Source organism: Mytilus edulis, chromosome 9, assembly GCF_963676685.1.
Source record: "Mytilus edulis chromosome 9, xbMytEdul2.2, whole genome shotgun sequence".
Taxonomy (NCBI): domain Eukaryota; kingdom Metazoa; phylum Mollusca; class Bivalvia; order Mytilida; family Mytilidae; genus Mytilus; species Mytilus edulis.
Genome location: NC_092352.1, coordinates 51,662,736 through 51,680,417, shown reverse-complemented (window position 1 = coordinate 51,680,417; position 17,682 = coordinate 51,662,736). Strand labels below are relative to the sequence as shown.

Genomic DNA, 17,682 nt, shown 5'->3' with positions numbered 1-17,682 from the left:
ATCACCCCTTGTATCTGTGTTAGTTACTGTTATATGGCAATTGTTTTTAATAAAACAAAAATAATCCCATTTGTAAAATGTAGCTGTAAATATAATAAAACACATAATTTTCTATATTTAAATGAAAAGTTTTACACATGAATTACCTACAACTCTAAAAATTTGCACAGTTCATTAAAGATCTAGACTGCTTATTATTTGCTTTTTCAATCCAAGATGGAGAAAGACACCATATCTACTTTAAAGCGATAAATAGATTATTCATATTTTTTTAAAACTCAATGCATTATCTCATGCTCATCTCATATCATGGCTGTCCACCTTCGATGAATTGAGAATAAGAAAATGCAACTCCTTTAAAAAACATAAATAAACCTTAAATCTGGATTCTGCAGAAATAAAAAAAAAAATAAAAAAAAATACTGTGACAGGTAACTGTTAGATCAGCTGTCTTACGAGCCCAAATACGTGAAAAACGTTAACATTTGGAAAGTTGTATGCATGTATTTCTAATAAGTTTATTTCCATCTGTTGAGAAAAAAAACATTTTTTCCTATTTTTTTTATCTATGTTTTAAGATCATCAGTTTGTTGATGGCATTTATAAAAAACATAGATTACTTTGATTATCTTTGTCTAAATCAGTGTTGTTTGAAATTATTCAAAACAAGAAGATTTTCTTACAAATACTTGTGTTTATATAGAAGTTTGTTATGAATAGATAACGGTACTGATTATTGAAATGCTTTTGTATATTGTATACGATTGGTCTGTTTGCAAACTTGTTGAATATTATGTGCATCAATAATAGGAAACAGAATAAATACAGATTAACCTTCAACATCAAACGCTTACATGAGTATTGTTCCTAATTTTCCTTTTTATTTCTAATGAATAGTTATACTTAATTTGTGAAATCAAGTTTTTTTATTTTTTTGTGTAACTACAGTTATATTTGGTAGGTGTAATACCACCATCGTTTTCCCCATTAAGAGGGACATAAAAAGCGTCTTTCATAGTGAATATTTTTTTTTGTTACTGCTATGAAAACAATTTCATTCACTTAAATGACTTTATATTTTTTACAGCAGTACTTGGGAATTTAATATATATGTTCTATTATAGTAATATAAAAGAAATAAGGAGAAACTGCTTCCCAAAAACACTGAGGATATAGCTTGCTCTGACTACTAATATTCATTTTAAAACTCAAATCCACAAAGAGTATTTGATTTTTTGTGATATTTCACTTAAATGCAAGACGTTTTAACAAATTAGAGTACCCAGAAGGTCAAAGGTTCATATGCAGCTTCCCATATCAGGTGCAATACCACCTTTGATTTCCCGCTATAAGTCTTTGATAAATTTGCACTTTTAAAAAAAAAATTGCAGAGTTTATCTTTGTTCCAAATAAAGAAATACTTGGCATGATTAAGGCTTTAGCCTGTCAGGTACTATACACGAAGTTTCACAAATAACTTTTCATTTTCATATAATAAAATAATCATCACTGGAAATTAACGAACAATTCAAATGTTCACCTCTTTTTTAACCGGTGTGCAAGCTTTGGTCACATGTAATCTAAAGTTTCCAAAATATTCTAGATAAAAAAAAATTGGTGCTTTGAAATATCCAAGATATATAACAACCCATTTTCGTATATAACCGGATATAATATACTATGATTTGGTGGTATTACACCTAAAAAGGCGTGCATACAAAGAAATATGAGATAGCTTGATTCAAATACTTTGATCAATTCAGTTGTTCTTTCACATATGTAAATACAATCAATTTTGACGAGTAACCGTCAAAACATTATAGAAGTTAGAATTGTGAATCATCTCTATATCAAATATGAATATATGTTGCAAAGGTGACCGCTCTTGCTTTCATTTCGTTCATCGACAAAAACTATCCAATTAAATTCTGAAAGAACGTCATTGCAGCTAATTATTCTACTCAATTCCTTCTGCAGTTTTTTTTAATTTTAACAATTTTTTCCAAATTTTTTTTTCTTGGTTTAATATGTAATGGTATTAGTGCGGCAGACAGGAGATAAGATGAAGCCAGGGAAAAACTTTATATTTAGGTTGCAGCTTTTAAATCTTGAATTGAAGAGTGAACACAATTTTTAAAATTTGTCCTGCAACCACTTCCTGTTTGCCGATAGTTTGAAATTATTACAACACTCACTGCACAATTAAAATATTGCATCAAGGTAAGTCCAGTCCCAGTACTGCTCTTGTATTTAAGCATACCACATTTATGAGTTTTATGATTATGATTTTTATTTTTTTGCAGTTTAGAACAATTTTTGAAATTAAACTGACATCGAATGATTTAGATGAAATTAGACAAAAAAACACGTGTGAACTTCTACTAAAAAACCAATTAGACAGAGATGAGTTCTTACAATATACTAGCATTGTAAATTGTAACACTGGGACAACAAATGTGGTCAGACATTCACAAGATTCTTTCAATATGCTGATAAGTCAATGTGAAAATGGCATCAAGAGAATGACAACAATTGACAGTAGTTTAAAATGCAGTAAGAATTTTTTGATTATTTGATATGGCGGTTAGATACCTTTTGAAATAATTTCTGTCGTTTAAAGAGATTCAGTAATATTTGAAATAAGTATTTGAGAACTTGATATGCAACAAATGGTACCACTGACCAAGAAATGTGAACATTTCTGATACAAATGCTTATTGATGATGACATTAAATCAATTTGGTTTTCATGATAGAGAATAGTAATATTTTTAATGAAGTATCTTCAAATGAATCCATTCATTCATATTTACAAACATAAGTATTTCAGGTAGCTTGGAATTGTTTTAAAAAATGTCAGCCATTTCTAATTTTTTATAATAGTTTCAATCAATCTTGTTTTTTGTTGAAACCCTGTTCATCATCAAATTCATATTTTATATAAAACCTAGATATTTGTTTTAATTATATTTGGTTTATTTCGCAGTTCCATGTCCTCCAGGAACATATTCTGGAAGTGGTGATGACTGTAATGTATGCCCAGATGGAAAGTTTCAGAGTAACTATGGTCAGGATGAATGTTTGGACTGCCCTTCATACAATCGAGTTCCATCGGAGGACAAAACTACATGTTTAGGTGGGAATTGTCAAACACAACCACAATAAATACATGAACTGCTTACCTTAATTACTTTAGACAAATTTATCAGGGAGGGGACCTCATTTTCATGGTTTTATCTGATTCTGAGATATTATAAGAAAGAAATCAATATATGCAATGTATGGAATGGTTGCATGGTGTACATGTTGTCTGGTTTGATTCTTCCGACCTTGACCTCATCAACATGAATCATTGATAATGTTAAGTCTGTGCAAATCTTCAGAAAATAGAATTCTAACAGCACAATTTCAATCATCATAGGTCAAGTAGGCTAACAATTTCAGTGAGTTTACGGAAGTTCTCATCTTAATTCTTGCAAGTATTTTTCTTGCTTTATGTACAGGACAATAGTTGCACCTTTGTGAGACAATTAACACAAGTTTTCACTCATACCCAGTCAATAAGTATACATTATTTAATATAAAAATAAGAAGAAATGTGGTATGATTGCCAATGACATGAATGAGACAACTTTCCACCAAAGTTCAAATGAAGTAGATGTAAGCAATTATAGGCAATCGTAGATAATGATTCAACAATGAAAACACCTGTACTATCCATAAAGTATCAACATACGAATAACAATTATGATAGACATGAATCAGCGGCAACGATTTACAAACAGGCTCCTTACTTGGGACAAGAATACAAGAATATGGTGGGGTTAAACTTGTCTACTAGCGTTCAAATCTCCAATTTACCGAGTAAAGTGGTGTGACAGCACAACATAAAACAAACCAAAAAAAAAAAAAAAAAACCGAAAAAGGCTCACCTTACCATATCGATACAAAACGCACTCCGGACGAGGCAAGATATTTATACATTTATAAAAACAAAAAAGACACCAAGTCCAAACTTAAGAGTACTCGCAAAATTGTTAGTTGAAAGCCGACTTATACATTTTATGTTTTAAACTGTATGTATCGAAGACTGAAATATACATCATTGTACATCCAAATTACCATGAGTAACCTGCAAATACGTCATGAACAGTCAGGGAAAAATGTTAATTGTGCAAAACCAAACAATAGTAACGAAAAATTGTAATGCCGTAAAAATGTAAATGTGTATACTAATGATATTCAGTATAGTTTGAATTTAATGATTACAGCATCAGTGTTCATACTAGAATATATATTAAAAGGTGTAGTGAGTGCAGAATAAGTTTTCCTGGATCATATCTAAATTTAAGGGATCAACATCACCGTAAAAACCAGGACGTTCTATTCCGTTTGAAATAATTTGTTAACAGGTACAGCCAACTTTCTAATTCAAATATTTCTATCTGAAGTGAATATGTATTGTAAGGTTTTTACGGATTTTTCGGTAACGAAATCGCCGATTTAATGATGTACCAGTTAAAACGGTCAGTGAGATCTAAAACTTCAATAAAAACACGAACATATTGAAAGATTTTGTAATACTGTAAACCAACATATTTTTGCGAGCGATTTATAATGGCGACATTCACGAGTAGAAAAATAGTCGCGAATATATAAAACTTGAATCTTTCCTTATTAAACTACACCAATTATATTAGGAAAACGCGAAATTAAATAGTCGCGAAGTGGACTAGAAAGGGTGAAACGCGAAATAAAGTGTCCGCTATAATAAGTTGTATCTAAACCTCGTTAGACAGTTTCAATCGAAAATTACCGTTAACAGTGGAAGAATATCACCAATAACGAAGGAAAAAACGTCCCTTTTGTTTTAATTTTTTTTTAAAGATTTCCTCGTGTAAAGCTGAAATATCTATTCTAGGAAATGACAGTTATTGCTGTTCATTTTTGATTTATTTAATTTAAAAGTAAGTTCCTTAAAATAAATTTTGAAAGTATAGTTAGAGAAATCTTGACTATTTAACAAAGAGAACGATGAGTATTCGAATTTATCAAAGAATTGTAATTCAAACTGGTATTGATTGCGTTTCGCAATGAGCTGTGAGTCATATGAGTATAGGAATAAGTCTCATATTAAAGGTGCACAATTGGTTCCCTAGAAACCCTAACCAAATGTATATAATTTATTGGCGACACGTGCATAAATGTTGCTAATTGGAAAATATGTATCACTATTTCATCACACCTTAAATACGTATATCTAGGATATTTAACTCTCTTCATTACAGGAAAAAGTCTATCAAATTTGAAGCAGATAAATTTGCGAAAAGATTAATTACGACCATTCAATTTAAATAAGAAAACTTGTCTATGATTCGATTGTGTTGAATTGTAGTATACAAAGTGGAAAACTGTTAACTGTATATTAAGGTAAAAGAAAAAAACTTTGATTGAATAAAAAGTTTGATGTAATTTCTGGTGAATTGATAGATACAATTAATTTAAAATTGTGAAATGAGTTTGAATGTCCCATGTATCCCACTGGTATCGTTCGCCCCTATTTACAGTTGGGAATATAGTTCTTCTTTATTGTCAGCTGTATGTCCAGCTGGATTTATATCTGTTGATGGTTTACCTACCTGCATGCCGTGTCCAGAAGATCATTACTGGGTAAACAAAACTTTATGTGAACTTTGTCCAAATAGTGGCAGTACCGCAGGGATAAATGCTATTACAGACATCAATGGTTGTAAAGGTATGTCTTTATTCAACACATAATCAAAAGTGCTTATTTATACAACATGTTGACGATGAACTTTACTTTTTAATTCATTTAGATAAAAGAAAAGTTACTTTTTTCAGATTTAGAGTTTTGAAGTTTCTTATAAAAGCGTTTTGATAAAGTATAGGGTTTATACTTATAAAGTAATAGTCAAGAGTTGTTTCCCTTATAGTTTGCAGATGTTTCATTTATAAAATTAATGTAATTTTAGAAAACATGACAGTTATTATTTTTAGAGGATTTGAGGGAATGTAAGAAGTCTAAAGGCATTTACTCTTCAGGTGTAACACCACTAATTCGGGCCCGGCCAGAAAGCACATACCAGAAAGTAGTACATATTTAACACAAAATAGTTCCTACGCATGAGTGTAACTTTCAAAATATGTAGAATATTTAGGTATTTTTGGTATCAAATGAAAGCTGAGGGACTGGTGATCATTTTAGAACACTTTTGGACTTTAATTTTGAATATTAAAAAAACTGCACCAAATTTTAAAAAGAGGGTACATTTTGTCTGTTTGTCAGATCTGAAGTACCTGTTTGGGTACATCCGAAGTTCCGGGAACCAGTTCTTTCTTATATGCAATTAAAGGTATGTTGATTTTTTCAGTACAAGACACCATAAAGTGTTGCTTTGTAATGCAATGGTTGCCACTTTATTTGAACTTAAAACAAAAGAGTAGTGCCTGCTTGAAACGGAGGAATTTAGCATAGAAAGCAATGGGACCATGAATTAGTGGTGTACTTCCTATTACAGAGAATCATCAGAAATCCAATTTTTAGAAGTTGTATCTATTCCAATGAAAATAAGTCAAATTTGATGCTAGTAATCATGTTTCATCATCTTTTTTTGGTGAACCATCCTGTTTATAGGAAATGTAAGCTCTTAAATTGGCATACTCAAGTATTTTAGCCTTTTATGGTCATACAACATGCATGCAGTTAAGACTTGAATCCAAGTTCTTATTTTTGCATTTTTTATGATTGAAATCAATAAAACATGTATTTTATGACTTGCATATGGTACAACATAGCTCTTGGTCAAAATAATCCTATGATTTTTCAAGTTTTATTGTGTTTCTTATGGTAGCCTTTTACAATCTAGGCAAATGGTATATACTCATATATGAATTCCAAAATCTCACTGTACATGCAATTTTGAACCAGTTTAGCAAGTTATCTAGCTGAGGGATATATAAATTGCTCTTAATAATCTATGTTTTACCACAGAAGTAAGGTTTATACAAAAAAAGGCCATTTTTTTATTTGAAGAAAAAAGGGGGGACAATATGCTCAATTGTGTCTTAAGTTTGGACTAATAAATTTTTATTTAATGGAGAACCTCTGATAAAAATATGACTATTGGTTAGCACAGAGCTTTCCTTATAGAAATTAATAAATAAAACAATAATATTGAGAAAAAAAAAAGGATTTTGGCCAATATACATTTATATGTTTTTTATTGCTTGGAATAGACCATAGAATGAAATAAAGTAATGCTCAAGTCAATATAACAAGTTTGGTTCTGTTATAGGTGTAACACCACTAATTCGGGCCCGGCCAGAAAGCACATACCAGAAAGTAGTACATATTTAACACAAAATAGTTCCTACGCATGAGTGTTACTTTCAAAATATGTAGAATATTTAGGTATTTTTGGTATCAAATGAAATCTGAAGGACTGGTGATCATTTTAGAACACTTTTGGACTTTAATTTTGAATATTAAAAAAACTGCACCAAATTTTACAAAGAGGGTACATTTTGTCTGTTTGTCAGATCTGAAGTACCTGTTTGGGTACATCCGAAGTTCCGGGAACCAGTTCTTTCTTATATGCAATTAAAGGTATGTTGATTTTTTCAGTACAAGACACCATAAAGTGTTGCTTTGTAATGCAATGGTTGCCACTTTATTTGAACTTAAAACAAAAGAGTAGTGCCTGCTTGAAACGGAGGAATTTAGCATAGAAAGCAATGGGACCATGAATTAGTGGTGTACTTCCTATTACAGAGAATCATCAGAAATCCAATTTTTAGAAGTTGTATCTATTCCAATGAAAATAAGTCAAATTTGATGCTAGTAATCATGTTTCATCATCTTTTTTTGGTGAACCATCCTGTTTATAGGAAATGTAAGCTCTTAAATTGGCATACTCAAGTATTTTAGCCTTTTATGGTCATACAACATGCATGCAGTTAAGACTTGAATCCAAGTTCTTATTTTTGCATTTTTTATGATTGAAATCAATAAAACATGTATTTTATGACTTGCATATGGTACAACATAGCTCTTGGTCAAAATAATCCTATGATTTTTCAAGTTTTATTGTGTTTCTTATGGTAGCCTTTTACAATCTAGGCAAATGGTATATACTCATATATGAATTCCAAAATCTCACTGTACATGCAATTTTGAACCAGTTTAGCAAGTTATCTAGCTGAGGGATATATAAATTGCTCTTAATAATCTATGTTTTACCACAGAAGTAAGGTTTATACAAAAAAAGGCCATTTTTTTATTTGAAGAAAAAAGGGGGGACAATATGCTCAATTGTGTCTTAAGTTTGGACTAATAAATTTTTATTTAATGGAGAACCTCTGATAAAAATATGACTATTGGTTAGCACAGAGCTTTCCTTATAGAAATTAATAAATAAAACAATAATATTGAGAAAAAAAAAAGGATTTTGGCCAATATACATTTATATGTTTTTTATTGCTTGGAATAGACCATAGAATGAAATAAAGTAATGCTCAAGTCAATATAACAAGTTTGGTTCTGTTATAGGTGTAACACCACTAATTCGGGCCCGGCCAGAAAGCACATACCAGAAAGTAGTACATATTTAACACAAAATAGTTCCTACGCATGAGTGTTACTTTCAAAATATGTAGAATATTTAGGTATTTTTGGTATCAAATGAAATCTGAAGGACTGGTGATCATTTTAGAACACTTTTGGACTTTAATTTTGAATATTAAAAAAACTGCACCAAATTTTACAAAGAGGGTACATTTTGTCTGTTTGTCAGATCTGAAGTACCTGTTTGGGTACATCCGAAGTTCCGGGAACCAGTTCTTTCTTATATGCAATTAAAGGTATGTTGATTTTTTCAGTACAAGACACCATAAAGTGTTGCTTTGTAATGCAATGGTTGCCACTTTATTTGAACTTAAAACAAAAGAGGTGTGCTTGCTTGAAACGGAGGAATTTAGCATAGAAAGCAATGGGACCATGAATTAGTGGTGTACTTCCTATTACAGAGAATCATCAGAAATCCAATTTTTAGAAGTTGTATCTATTCCAATGAAAATAAGTCAAATTTGATGCTAGTAATCATGTTTCATCATCTTTTTTTGGTGAACCATCCTGTTTATAGGAAATGTAAGCTCTTAAATTGGCATACTCAAGTATTTTAGCCTTTTATGGTCATACAACATGCATGCAGTTAAGACTTGAATCCAAGTTCTTATTTTTGCATTTTTTATGATTGAAATCAATAAAACATGTATTTTATGACTTGCATATGGTACAACATAGCTCTTGGTCAAAATAATCCTATGATTTTTCAAGTTTTATTGTGTTTCTTATGGTAGCCTTTTACAATCTAGGCAAATGGTATATACTCATATATGAATTCCAAAATCTCACTGTACATGCAATTTTGAACCAGTTTAGCAAGTTATCTAGCTGAGGGATATATAAATTGCTCTTAATAATCTATGTTTTACCACAGAAGTAAGGTTTATACAAAAAAAGGCCATTTTTTTATTTGAAGAAAAAAGGGGGGACAATATGCTCAATTGTGTCTTAAGTTTGGACTAATAAATTTTTATTTAATGGAGAACCTCTGATAAAAATATGACTATTGGTTAGCACAGAGCTTTCCTTATAGAAATTAATAAATAAAACAATAATATTGAGAAAAAAAAAAGGATTTTGGCCAATATACATTTATATGTTTTTTATTGCTTGGAATAGACCATAGAATGAAATAAAGTAATGCTCAAGTCAATATAACAAGTTTGGTTCTGTTATAGGTGTAACACCACTAATTCGGGCCCGGCCAGAAAGCACATACCAGAAAGTAGTACATATTTAACACAAAATAGTTCCTACGCATGAGTGTTACTTTCAAAATATGTAGAATATTTAGGTATTTTTGGTATCAAATGAAATCTGAAGGACTGGTGATCATTTTAGAACACTTTTGGACTTTAATTTTGAATATTAAAAAAACTGCACCAAATTTTACAAAGAGGGTACATTTTGTCTGTTTGTCAGATCTGAAGTACCTGTTTGGGTACATCCGAAGTTCCGGGAACCAGTTCTTTCTTATATGCAATTAAAGGTATGTTGATTTTTTCAGTACAAGACACCATAAAGTGTTGCTTTGCAATGCAATGATTGAAACTTTATTTGAACTTAAAACAAAAGAGGTGTGCTTGCTTGAAACGGAGGAATTTAGCATAGGAAGCAATGGGACCATGAATTAGTGGTGTACTTCCTTAAACTTGCCATATTTTTTTGTTTTTTGGTGTCACACAATTCAATGAATATTGGCCTTTTCTACTGAAATTGACACCTCTGTATGCTGTAATGAAATAATACGACGGTCGGTAAATTGTAAATCAATGTGATGACAAACTGCAGTTTTTGAACAACCTTGAACAGTATATAAATCAAAATTTACCTATTATTTTGGAACAATTTTCAATTTCAAAGTCTAAAAGAACAGAAAACAGGTCAAACGAGAATGATATTGATATCTCGAATGACCTTGGTCACAAATGAAGCATATGGATTAAAACATCGTTACCATTAAAAAAGTGCAATATTTTGGTTACATGAAATCAATCAACAAAATGACAGAAATAATTCCGGAAAATTTACAGACAAATGACTTATAGGTGCTAAATAGAGTAAATTAAAACTCTGTTTTATTTTTTATATCAATAGTATGCACGGTTTTTCGAATAAGAACTTTGGTAGCTAATAGTTTTTTTCATATTTTACGTTAAATTGCCAGTTTTTTGGCTAATACCAACAGATGAATTAATCTCCCTTAGCTCAGCAGAATATTATAAAATTTCATCCTTTCGAGCAGACCAATCAAAAACTGTTCATTCTTAAAACAATAAATTAAATTTGCATCAATAATTTCAATGACGAATACGAGGGAGATAGTCTAATATAAAATAACTCAGCAAAGTTTTATATCATGATATGTGACCAGCAACGACATATCCAGGCTTATGGAGGTAAAACGTCATTGTGAGAAAAACGCCGTTAACTATATGTGACAAACCACTTCCAGGCTTAGGAGGGTACATTGTTTAACATCTGCTTTTTTTTTATATTTACCTAGAATATTCCGAAACAAAACTTTATGTCATGGTATTATGACATATTTGTTGTAATAGCAATGAAACGAGTCATTTCGAATACCGGTATGAAAATGAGACTGTTCTATGACGACTTTTATCTTTTGAAGGCACTTATTTATAAAACACAAAATTATTGTATTTATTGGCTCTTAGTGATGTTCAATAGCGTATTTGAATAAAATTCAAAGACTTAAATTTACTACAATACAAACAATTCTTAGCTCTATTTTAGAACATGTAATCTAAACTTGTTGAAATGAAGTTTGTTTAAAATTTGTCAAAGTAAGCTTTAAGAATTCCTTTTTTTTTATTTAGATTTATTATTCATGTCTCTAAACACAGTATGCGACACGTAACAGTTTATAAGTAGGTGTTCTCATATATGCATTTGATACGGTGCATTTATTATGGATATATTTCAGACTTCATTTATGAAAGGAAATCTATAGAGCAGACATTTGATTTTTTTTTGTATCAATTTAAAATGTAGATTCAATTTCACTTCAAACGATAAAGTAAAATTTCTTCAAAACTTATATATGATTTATAGTTCGGCGTCCGCAAAAAAGAAGCCAAGGAAAGTTTCCATCTCTTCTTCACAAATACGTATTTCATTGAATCTCGATATTTATCATGCTTATATTTTTTCTAACAATAAGCATGCAAATGTCATGGCGGGTCACATATATGCATCAATAATTCTAATGAATTTTAAGAAAGGACTTTCTTATTTCAATTTTCCTTGGAGTTCGAAATATTTGCTTTTTTCCAATAGAGACGAGGCTTAAGTTTTACGTATTCTCCTTAGCAATTTTCTTGAATGTCTAAATTAAAAATGATCTTGCTTCACTTCTGTGTCTTTATTCTAATAATTCTAACGCTGTTGCATACAAGGTATCACATTTAAGTACTTTTAATTATAACTTAAAAATACAATAAAGACAGAACATTCAGTACAATAGATATCATAACGCCAATTGCTTCACCCTCGAATAAAGATTGTCAACCTTAGGTCTGCTTTGGATATTTATTTCTCTAGTTGACATTCTGCTCTATCACCCTCTAAGCTATGTAGTATTTATATAGTATAGCCGATTTTCTTGGCAACTCAGACAGGAAGAAACAAGCAATACTTGTGCTTTTGTGTAAAAAAAACCCAACTGGTTATCCAATTTTGTGTGATTTTTTAGATATCTCGTCGTGTGAAATGATCCGTCGGCAAAACATAGCTGGACAGGATTCTCGATGGGGTGAAGTTCTAAGGGTAATATCCTTTGAAGCATGTGAACAAGATTGTCTTGTCAACCAGAACTGTGATAGCATTCATTATGAAGGCAATACTTGTTTTATATATTATCAGACAACACTGCTAGCCAATCAAGATGGAGCCGTTTATTCTAAAAAACAATGTTCTTATAATCAATTTTAATTTTAATCAAATATGCTAAGATTTTGTATTTGTAAAATTGAGGGTTTTAAATGTAAGGCATTTCTAGTATGAGAGGAAAGTCTAATGACATAATTTTAAGTAAGATAATTATATAAGTTTGTATGTACGTGTTATGTCGTTCAAGAAATGTTGTATCACCCAAAAAGCTATATAAGATGCATATAACAACTGTAGGGCGGTATTTTTTCAAGAAAGGTAGTTTATTAAGTACCTTATCATTAGCAATGGCTGGATTAAAGATTGTCTTGTTAAAAAAAGGAAATGTAGTTTGAATTCGAATTTCAATGAGACAACTGATCAGTCAATACGGCATAGTCTGCTTCATAAATATATGACCTGACAAAATGCGAAACAATCAAAACGAGAAAACCAACAGTATCGTTCAGGAAAAAACAATAAACAAAATACCAAACATCACAAAAGATAATTCAATGTAAAATCATAAGAAATGTGTAACAGCTAATTTCACATGTTTTACTGTTTGTTTTGTTTGATTGACGCCAAGTAATACAATTTCGAATACAATTTATTTTAAAGCAACATTAATCTGTGTACATATATTGTCATAATCATATAATAGTTTGATGATAACATATGACATTCTGTTTAATATCATGAATATCTAGTCAAACCATTAACTGTGTTATGTCCTTGATGCAAAGAGAACTGAAACTTGTGATAGTCGATCCGTATTTATCATGTTAATGCTTAAGAGCATAGTCAATAAACATAGAGATTCATCCTATACATGTTATACTCTTTAGTATGGTGTTCTCTCTAAATGGGATGCATTTATATTGCTCTTCAATACCTTTGGTGACATCGTCTAAGATTCATTATATAGTCGCATTTCGCATGTGTAGTGTCTTCATTAGTCAGTCAGAACCTTTGGTAACCCCTGAAATTTTTCTGGTTCTACTCCGTAGCTCTTGTATTTGCTTTCATGAATGTGATGGAAAATATGACAATATTCATATTTTATTCAGTTGCTGTATACTTTGAGCACACCTGTCCATTGCCTTTCATCATCTCCGTTTCGAACACTTTTCTGATACTAATAAACAGATTTCAAACCAAACGTGTTGCCAGTGATATTTTTAGAGTATTTTGAATAAAGATTATTATGTTTTTATTCGTCAGTCAACAAAATGGACAAAATACCTCAATCAAGGTAACAATGATATACCCTGTTCGAAAGTCATACATCGATTGAAACAAAAACAAATCCGGGGTTCAAACTTAAACCGAGGGAGACAACGAAACAACAGAAACACTGAAGTGAAAAAATATCAAATGACAATGCAACACACACCGACACGAACTATAAGATAACAACTGAAATGTTCCTGACTTGGTACAGGACATTTTAAGAAAAAAATGATGGGTTGAACCTGGTTTTGTGGCTAGCTAAACCTCGCACTTGTATGGCAATCTTAAATATAACACTAAAATGACCACATTACATGACAGGACTACAACACAAATAAATGGAAGGACATAGAGGACATAGAAATACACAAATAAACAATACAATAGATCATTAAGACATGCTTATAGTTATTAAAGGTACCAGGCTTATTCTCTAATACGCAAGACGCGTGTTTCGTCTACATAAGACTCACCAGTAACGCTCAGGTCAAAATAGTAAAGAAAGTCAAACAAAACAAAGAGCATTGATGACCTAAAAATTCCAAAAAGTTGTGCCAAATACGGCTAAGGATATTTGTCTAGGATAAAAAAAAATCCTAAGTAATCCGAAGTGTTGACTACATACAGAATAATTCGTTCACATAAAACAACCTAGGTCAGCACATATAAACTGCACAGTTGAACCACGCTTGTATGTCACCCTAGATCGACGCACACAAGTGACGTCACAGGTAAATTCATAAAACTTAAAAAAAGAAGTATATAGTTCAAGATTAGGTTTGTAATAATGATATTTGATGTATTTAATAATAATGAAAATTAAAATATTATTAATATAAAATTGTTGTAGTAATTAGATAATTATTTGTATTATATAGCTATGTCGGTATTTCTTTTAAATGAAACTGTAAACCAACTGTATCGTGTAAGTTTAGTTGCACCAAACTAAAATCTGATAAATGAAGTGGGTGATTATTTATCTATACCCCCCCCCCCACACACACACACGAATAAAACATAAAAAAGTAAGAATAACAACTAAAAAACGATAAGACATTTAACAATATCCGATCAGTATAACAAATACAACATCAAAAGTAAGCAAATGAATGCACCAAACTAAAATCTGATAAATGAAGTGGGTGATTATTTATCTATACCCCCCCCCCCCCCCCACACACACACAAATAAAACATAAAAAAGTAAGAATAACAACTAAAAAACGATAAGACATTTAACAATATCCGATCAGTATAACAAATACAACATCAAAAGTAAGCAAATGAATGTTGGATAACAAAATACCGTGACACGTCTTATATCAATGTAAACTCATGCACACTCAGAATATACGACAGTCTTATAGTATTGAAGGTTGGAGAAATATCTATGAACCCAAATTCACTCAACTGTAATGAGCTATAACTTAATAACTTTTGAGTTTATATATCACTTTGATTTTTCCCGATTTTTTGACAGTCTTCTACTTCACAGAAAAAACTATTATAATTCCAGCTGAAAAGGATCTTTAGAGATGCTGGTTTAGTATTTTTATATTTAATTTATCAAATATCCGTCACACATTCGTAAACATGCATTTTGTGAAATTTATTAAAAAAATCAGCAAATGCATGTTGCAAACGTACATTTGAAATACACTGTACACATAAAATGATCACCGAGTCAGAGTATACCCAAAGCTTTTTCTGATTTTTATTGTGTGATGTTTATATCTTGACAATACTTGTAGTTCATTGTGATAATATATTAAACTGTACGAGAAAAAAAATGTTTCGTTTCTATGATTTCTTATTTTCAGTGATTAATTGTGACAATATAGATGACTGTGTTGGAAAATGTACAGGTCCTTATGTAGATCCTAAAACAAACCGTTGTGACGATTTGTTGAATGATTATCAATGTATATGTAAAGCAGGTTATACTAGTAAAAACTGCACCGTAAGTTTCTATGAAGTAACATATCTTTACTAATAATTTTTCAATATACAAAAAAAAAAAGACATGGTACGTAAGACAGTTATCCAACAGAATTCAAACGAAGTGAATGTTATCAGTTATAAGCAATCATACGGCCTTCAACAATAAAACACACTCTGTATAGTCGGATATTCGATGCCTTGACAAGAAACATTAAACAATTCAAATGAGAAAAAAGACGCCATAATATAAGTTATAACAAAACAATTAAAGAAAGCAAATATGACAGCCATGAACAAATTTCACCCACCGAACAACAGGCTTCGAAAAGGCACTTACGAATGTGGCAGAGTAAAGCATGTTTGTGAGCGCTTATAAAAGAACAAACTATAACAGTCAGTTGAAAAAGACTTAGCTCAACAGATCTTTACAAATTCTTCCTGATTTTTATTTCAACAGGAAATTAGGAACCTTCAATAGTTCGTATTATTGTAAAAACAAGGTTCTACGTCACGAAAAGTCGTTAAGAAGAACAAAATAATATAATAACATGCAGGCTAGAAGTCACACATGTACATATAGGCCAGAATTTTTGGAGTTCTCTAAAAGAAATGTGATTTGATTCAGTCTGTTTGTTTGATTATGAACTGTCATTTTTTAATTAAAATAACGTCTTGAATATGTCAGAATTGAAATAATCAAAATGTAAATAGTCATATGACATATTTTATAATATTGGTGTTTTCTTTTAAATTAGCGACATTTCTTTTCCAAAACATTTTACTCACACAAACATTTTTGTTTAAAAATCAATTTTCGTACGGTTATTATGCTGGTTTGTATACACAAATATCAAACTAAAGTCCTGGAATTGTTAAAAAAAAATTGATATGTTAGCCATTATAAAGCCTAAATTTTATTTGATTTGTTTTTTAGTAAAGTCCCAGTCACACTGTCACGTTTCGACAACTATGTTTTAGTATGTTTATTGTATGTTTTTGTCATTTTTTTGAAACGGTTCGTACGTTTTGCTTGGTTATGCCACTTTTGATACCTTCGTCTACATATTGTTACGTTTTGTAAGGTTTTTCGATAAATACACGGGACACGTTCTACTAAGTTTTAATACGTTTTGTTACGTATAACCTACATGTACGTTGTACAACGTTTCAGTACGTATTGCAAGGGGTCAGTACGTTTTTAATTCAGTTCACTACGGTTTTACATTTTCGCACGTTTTCCTTCGGTTTTGTACGTTTATTCTACGTCGTATCACGTGTCACTACGATGTTATCAATGACCTATGAAACAGGGTAATTAATTAATAAAATTCAGGAAAGACAGAGATGCAGAGAAGGAGCAAAGTGATTTCAGAAAGTCAACGAGAAAAGCTTTGCTTTAAGAGATGTACGAACGATCCAATAGATTTTGAAACACAACATGCGTTATTTTCTGAAAGCCATATTAAAAGGGATATTAAAAAATGAAATTATAAAACTGTTATGTAGGAAGTGCTGTACAACAAAGAAGTGACACATTTAATGTTAAACCCAAATCTGTATAACAGTCGATTTCCTTGGTATGCCCCTTAGTGTTTTCAAGACAGAAAACACACATAAAGAACAACATTTTTAAACACTTGGATAAAGCAAAAGATGACGAAAAGGAAAAACTTTTATTTGATAAAAAGACCTCTTTTCGCTTTCTCTAGACATAAAAACTTAAAAAAGACACTGTTCTCTGGGCAAATAACATGTTGCGAACTATAAAAACATATTCTATACTGTGTCACGAATCACAAGGTGTCGAGTCACTTAAAAAATTACTAGGTTTTAGAATAAGTGTCACCATGTAATGGCTTGGGCTCTTGGCGACAGACATGACCATGGTCAATAAGTTTATTCTAATTCATTTAAACTTTAAATAATTGTTCGAAAGACCTTGTGATATATGGAGTTGGGTGCTGGGATAGATTGA

At 30.9% G+C, this 17,682-nt stretch overlaps 1 protein-coding gene across 1 annotated transcript in view; it reads left to right on the top strand.

The window, feature by feature from the left end:
- The window catches only part of LOC139490037 (uncharacterized), a 100,478-nt gene that overhangs the window by 61,372 nt on the left and 21,424 nt on the right, over positions 1–17,682 (top strand). Inside the window, exons 26-29 of the mRNA XM_071276889.1 lie at positions 2,304–2,553; positions 2,986–3,135; positions 5,596–5,754; positions 15,587–15,726. Of these exons, the coding sequence (XP_071132990.1) occupies positions 2,304–2,553; positions 2,986–3,135; positions 5,596–5,754; positions 15,587–15,726 (699 nt within the window). The remainder of the gene's footprint in view (positions 1–2,303; positions 2,554–2,985; positions 3,136–5,595; positions 5,755–15,586; positions 15,727–17,682) is intronic.